Consider the following 6,638-nt stretch of genomic DNA (forward strand, 5'->3'; position numbering starts at 1 on the left):
CATAAGCTCAGGATATGATCTCCAAACCAGTGAATGATCAAATGACACAGAGAAAATACCAGTAGATCCTACACTGTAAGCACTTATTGCTTATGTGTAAGTGTTTGGCACACATGGTTCATTTAGTCTTTCTAATAACCTATTAACTGGGAAGTATTAGGTCCACTCTGCAGAGAGACAAACTTAAGAATTGGAAAAGTCAAGCAGCCTACACCTTCAGGTGTTTGGGACCAGAGCCAGGATTTGAATCCAGGTCTATCTGCAGCTAAAGCTCTCACCTTGTTCATTTGTCAGCTGTAAAAAGGGTGGAAGTCTGCACAGTCTGAATGTTGCTTCAGTTTTTCTCTAAGTGATAAGAGTTTGAGGTAAATTCTGGTTATGAACTACCATGGGGTGGTAAGGAAGTAGGATATGTATATTCATTGAGAAACCTAATACCTTAAAGCACTTCACAGGCGCTAGAAAAAATGGAACTCAGAGGTGGAATCATCGACTTAAGTTCCCATTGATGGAGGCAAGGCTCAAGCCAAAATCCGGTTGACCTGGGTCTAGGCTCTTGGCCACAGTTACCCCTGATCCGACCCCTTCTAGAGGGAGGAACTGTAAACCCATAGCTAATTTCAGAACTTGGGACATTATTTTGTAGACAGAATTGCAGAAGTCAAGGATGGCTTTTGTTGATGTTGTAAATGATCTATTCAATGACAGAAAAACCCTCGAGTTCTCTCCAATCTTGAATGTTTAAAAAAAGTTACGTAGACCTCACTAATCAGCCTTGGACATCAGTGGATGTGTGGAGTTCTACACAGGAGATGGTGAGAAGTCAGGGCAGAGCAGGGCTTTTCTTGGGGGAGTCACAACCCCCATGAGAAGTGAGAACCTCCTTCTGACCACAAAGGTAGGGTACTAAACTGGGATGACATGCCCCTTTTGATTTTGGAGTTGTTATCTTTAAGGGCTTTTTAAAATATTTTATTTTATTTTTTGCTCTGTGACAAATTACCACAAACTTAACAGCTCAAAACAACCCCCATTCACTATCTCACATTCTTTAGGTCAAACATCAAGCAAAGCATGGCAGCTTCTCCGCTCAGGCTAAAATAAAGTGTTGGTTATTGCATCTGGGTCTAAGTCCTCTTCCAAGGTCATTCCTGCTATTGACAGAATTCAGTTCCTTGTGATTGCAGAACCGAAGTTCCTACTTCCTCAGTGGCTGTGGGGACTAGAGGAGCTCTCATCTGCTGGAGGCCGCTCTCATGTAGAAGATAATAAATTAGCATGAGACACGAGGTATTGGAGAGGAAGACATCCAAGTGGATGATAAAGATGACAGAATCATTAGTTAATGCAGACATTTTCAATCAGGAGTGACTTGGCCCCACAAGCAACAGTTGGCAATGTTTTAAGACATCTTCCGTTGTCTCAGCAGAGCAGTGTTGCCAACGTCTAGTGGGTTGAGGTCAGAGATGCTTCTAAACATCCTAAAGTGCACAGGACGGCACAGAATTATCCAGCCCAATATGCCAATAGTGATGAGGCTGAGAAACCGTAAGCTAAGGGCCAGTAATCCAAGCAAAAAGACGGAGGAAAGGGCCTGGAATACAGCTGAGTCCGAGAAGGAGCTGCAGAAGCGGAGGTAAACCAGAGGACAGCGTTCAGAAGCTGGTGGGAAGAGGGTGTTGATTCTGGAAAGTGTCAGGAGCTGCTGAGAGCTGAGCAACATGAGGAAGAGCTATCGTTGGACTCGGGGAGACAGAGGCCACTGGAGACTGTGTCTGAGCAGTTTCAGCAGAGTCCTGGGGGTGGATGCCTATCTGGGCCCCACTAGAGTGTTCTCCAGACAGAAGGGACATCAACAGCCAACAGAGACAAACCTTTGGGAGGCTGGGCTGCTAAAGAGAAGCAAGGAGAGATGGACATGATGAAGCAGGGACACCTCTCCCATGGGGACCAGAGGAAGGAAAACAGGTGTGCCTGAAAATCTGACAGAGGAAGGATGGGGAGCTACCCACAAAGTAAGCAGTGGGGCCACGTTTGAGAATAAAGGAAAAGGGTATGGGTTAAAGATGCGAGGAAGAGGACCAGTCCTATTTAGGACTCCTAGGCAGGGCAGCCACCAGAAAACTTGTCATGTATACAGAGACAGTGTGTGTTTAACACTGTGAGGACATTCTGAAGATCTCTTAACTGGCAGACCGATGGTTCTGGCTGCTGTTTCTTGACAGAAACAAGAAAAATCAGGGGCATGCTTCCCAAAGGAGGTACTACTGTCCTCCTCCCGGGGTAAACCATCCCTGCAGTGATGGGGGTGGTGCTCTGAAAGGCCTTAGGGTCTTCCCATCTCCTAAGCCTTTGCAATTAGAAATCTTCCAGAAGGGGGCGCAGGGAGGGATGAGGCGCTGACTTCAATGATCTGGTTGGGTCTGTTGCTTTCCTGTCCCTGGCCAAACGACCAGGATTTCTGGTCTCTACTCTCTCCAAAGGCAGAAATAGGTGTAGTTCGAGTAGTTCACCCACCAACCACTTCCCAACGGGCTGTTACTTCTTAGAGGAGAATCCCGTGTGCCAATGGAGGGACCCTCCCTTCCACTACTTGTAAAACAGTTCCACAAACTGGTTGTTTTACATTAAATTCTAAATTACAACCTGAGCGGCCTAAGACCACAGGAGAGAGACAGGGAACTCCAGCGTGGCCCCAGAGCTCCCGTCTTTTCACTCTAACCTCTAACCCCACCCGCGGGCCGCCTCCTCCTCCCTCCTCATCTCCAAAAGTGCGGAGATATTGGGGAAGTCCCAGGGGAGACTGATTTCTCCAACATGGGTATTACCACCGCGGGCGCTGAATTTCGGGGCCCCTCTAATTATCTCTGAACGTTGATCATCGCTCCTCCGAGAGAGGGCACGTGGGGTACAGGGGCTCCTGGTCTTCCCCGTATCAGCCTCCGCGCGGGGAAGCGAAGCCGGGACCCAGGGCCCGCGGGAGGGCGTCGGGCGCCCCACCCGGACGTCCCTGTTTTCCCTGCGTCCTGGGAAACCCAGCGGAGGGTTTTGCCACCCACGGCACCCTGTGCCCAAGGCCACCGCGCAGCCTAGCCGGGCTGCATCTTGGGCTCCCTAGATGAGCTAGGTGTCCTGAGCTTCCAGCGTCTCCAGCCTTTAGGGGGCGGGGGGGGGGGGGGGGAGGGAGTTGATCCACCTCGAAGCAGATCGCGGGGGGACATCCGACGACTCCAGCGCCACGGTCCGCTTCCAGCCAGGCTTGCCCTCCCGCCCTCGCGTCCTCCACCGCCGCGCCGCCTCGACCCCTCGACTCTGCCTCACACAGCGGGCCTTAGCTCCTTGCCGGGTGTCCCCCAAGACGCCGGGAGGGAGTCTCTGGCGGGCGAGCAAGGGGGCACCGCGTTGGAAGGGAATCCCACGCTGCACCCTTGGGGCCTGAAGGAGGACACGCGGTGGCTGCTGGAGGGTGCGGACAGCCAGGGCCGCGGGGCCCTAAAGGCCTGACTGGGTGGTATCGCCGGGGGCCCGGGGTGCCGGTGTCAGGCGGCGCAGGAGACACGGGGTCTGGGAATTACCGGAGCGACTCGGCCCGAGCGCATCTGGACCTGGGCGGGGCGGAAAGCTGACCCCGGGGCGGGGATGCAGACAGCACTCCTCCAAAGCTGTCGCGGGCGGGGGCTCGACGCGCCGACACTCACCTGGGGTTCTGGCCCCCGACGGCATTTAAAGGGCGGAGGGCAAGGCCGGGCCGCCACACCGGGAGCTGCTGCGGGCGGCCGCACTGGATGGTGCGCCCGTGAGCTTGGGCGCCGAGCCACCCGCCCCGGCCCGGGAGCGGCAGGACATGGCCGAGTACGGCGACGGCTCGGGGCCCTCTGCGGCCCCGCACAGCCAGGTCCGGGCGGCCGCGCGCCCCTCCGGATACGCGCGCGGAGATCTGGGAGCAGCGGGCGCCGGCCCTCGCCTGTGGCTGAACGCGCCCGCTCTCAGCTCCGCGCCCTACGCGCCGGGCCCAGTGCCCGCGGCTCCCTACGGGGCCCCCGGCCCGCTCCTCGCGCCCCACGCCGGCCTGGCAGGCGCCGACCTGGCGTGGCTGAGCCTGCCTGGCCAGCAGGAGCTGCTGAGGCTGGTGCGGCCGCCCTACTCGTACTCGGCGCTCATCGCCATGGCCATCCAGAGCGCGCCGCGGCGCAAGCTGACGCTCAGCCAGATCTACCAGTACGTGGCCGGCAACTTCCCCTTCTACAAGCGCAGCAAGGCGGGCTGGCAGAACTCCATCCGCCACAACCTGTCCCTCAACGACTGCTTCAAGAAGGTACCCCGCGACGAGGACGACCCAGGTAACAGAGGCGCGCCCCCTCGCGAGTCCAGGACTCCAGGCTGCGGGCACTCGAGGGACCCGGCGGCCCTGGACCGTCCAGACTTCCCAGCTAGGGGAGCCGAGGCGGGAGGAGGGTGGGGAGGAGACACGGCCTGGGCCGCCCACGGGCTCCAGGAAGCCAGCAGACCCCCGCAGCCCTGACTTCACATCCAAGGCAACTGAGTCTCTAATTCTCGGCGCGCTCTCCAGAAGGAAGAAGCCCGGGAGAGCTAGCCTGCCGGGGCGACCTTCGGAATTGCCTCTCTTGGGTGCGCATGTCCTCTGCTTAAAGTGGGGAAGACGGCGGCTCCCCTCACGAAGGTTAAGACAAAGGCGATGCCGCTTTGGGAGGCTGCAGAGAGGCCTGGCGAGGTGTGCTCCGCCCCACGGGCGAAGCGATGGCCGGAGGAGAGCGGGTTCCTTTCTTCATTTAATAGGCCGTCTCTCTGGCCTTGCCCTCTGCGAGGCTCTGTATTTCCCGGGCATCGTCCTTCGCTGTGGGCGCCCGATCCGGTACACAGCGTCCCCTCAAGGTTTGGGCTGGGGGTAAGGGTTCATGGAGGGGCCGGTGGGAATCCTTCTGGAGCTGACCTCCATTTCTCACCTTCTCTCCCATCACCTCGGCCAGACCCCGTTTTTTCTGAGCCGGTCCCTTTCTTCTTCCGCAGGTAAAGGCAATTACTGGACCCTGGATCCAAACTGCGAGAAGATGTTTGACAACGGGAACTTCCGAAGGAAGAGGAAGCGGAGGGGGGAGGCGAGCGCAGTCGCACCCTCGGGTCCCCGGAGCCAGGCCGGAGCCAGGGCGCCAGAGCTGGAGCCCCTGGGCGCCGCCTCCCCGGACCTGCGGGCCTCGGCGTCCCCGCCCGCGCCCGAGGCCGCAGCCTGCTTCTCCAGTTTGGCCTCGGCCGTGGGCGCCCTGGCTGGAGGCTTCAACCCCTTTCCCGGGGGCCTGGCGGGAGACTTTTCCTTCGGGAGACCCACGACGATCGCCACTCACAGCCCCCAGGTCCCCCGCCCCGCGCCCGGCTTCGCCGCTGGCCAGCAGACGGCGGCCACCGGCTTCCGCGTCAGTCACTTCGTCTACACCCAGGAAGGGACCGAAGTTTGATGGGAGGCCGGGGAGTGTTCCCGAGCGCGGGGTCCACAGGCGCTGAGCTCAAGGCCCCACGAGCGCCCCCGGAAGGGGTCAGGGCAGGGCTGGGGTGCAGGGCCCAGGGTCCCCGCTGCCGTGCACCCCTCACCCAGTGACCATCCAGGTGGGGCGAGTGGGCGCTCCCCCTGTCCTTCCAGTTGGCCTGGCCCTGGAACCCATGCTCCCAGAGGGTTCCACCTGAAAGGGGCGACAGGCTGGCGCTCACCCCAGATTTTCCGAGGGGAGCCTGACCCACCCCCAAAGATACTTTGGAGTCTTAGATAGGTGCTACTGGGGACCCCCGGGCCCGTCTGGGTGGGATTTTTTTCCACCTTTCCAGCCTGGCCCACCCGGCGCACAGGCCCTTTCCTTGGTGCTCCACGGAAGCCCGCGGGGTTCAGGAGCACCCCCGGGAGGCCGAGTGGGTCCCCTCACCCTCAGCGGCATGTGCGGTCAGTCAGCCATCGAGGGTGGTCTGGAACTGAAGGCGAGTAAAAGGGACTTCCTGATTGCTGACGCTGCATTGGTCCTGCAAACCCCAGCTCCTTCCCTGCCACTCAGCGCCCACCTCCCTCACCGGGTCCTAGGGCCAGGTCATCACCTCAGGGGCAGCCAAGGGCAGTGCCTAGCGGCCTGGAGTGGCAGGCTGGGTTCGGATTTGCCCCCTCCCACCTCCCCGCCTGCCTCCCGCCTCCCCAGCCAAGCTCACATGGGGGAAGGGGGAAGCCACTCCTGTTTTCCTCTCCACACCCACCCCTCACCCCCCAGTTTGGGCCTCAGCTCTCCCACCCCTGAGCCTTCGGTGCAAATGTAAGCCTCTCCCCTCATTTGTATTTGCTCAGAAGGTCATCTCTGGAGCCAGCAGCCTTTGGGAGGAGACATGTTTGCCTCGGTAGCTCCCTGAGTTTCTGTCGCCCGGGCCCCGGGGTCATTTGGTTTATCCTGGAGCAGAGGGCTCTTGGCAGGGCACACCCACCCTCTGTGCGCTGGGGGCGCAGGAGAGGTGTCTTCCCAGGGAGGCCGAGCAGGGAGAGGACCCCATGAACTTGGGGGAGGGCAGAGGATTTGGTGAGCCCGAGCAGCGCTGCTGCCTCCAGGGAGCTGCAGTTTTCCAAAGACTGACCTCGGGGCCCAGCGCAGCCG

General features: G+C 59.1%; 1 protein-coding gene across 1 annotated transcript; it reads left to right on the forward strand.

The window, feature by feature from the left end:
- Window positions 1-3,844: 3,844 nt before the first annotated feature.
- FOXI2 (forkhead box I2) lies at window positions 3,845-5,471 on the forward strand. The gene is made up of 2 exons (XM_055560022.1): window positions 3,845-4,340; window positions 5,029-5,471. The coding sequence occupies exons 1-2, from the start codon at window positions 3,845-3,847 to the stop codon at window positions 5,469-5,471; spliced, it is 939 nt and encodes a 312-aa protein (XP_055415997.1).
- Window positions 5,472-6,638: the final 1,167 nt, after the last annotated feature.

This window comes from Bubalus kerabau, chromosome 22 (assembly GCF_029407905.1).
Source record: "Bubalus kerabau isolate K-KA32 ecotype Philippines breed swamp buffalo chromosome 22, PCC_UOA_SB_1v2, whole genome shotgun sequence".
Classification (NCBI taxonomy): Eukaryota; Metazoa; Chordata; class Mammalia; order Artiodactyla; family Bovidae; genus Bubalus; species Bubalus kerabau.

Excerpts from the sequence above, each read along its gene's own strand:
- FOXI2 (XM_055560022.1), top strand. The coding sequence starts at position 3,845 with ATGGCCGAGTACGGCGACGGCTCGGGGCCCTCTGCGGCCCCGCACAGC. Across the intron at positions 4,341-5,028 it reads CCGCGACGAGGACGACCCAG|GTAAAGGCAATTACTGGACC; the intron begins GTAACAGAGGCG and ends CTTCTTCCGCAG.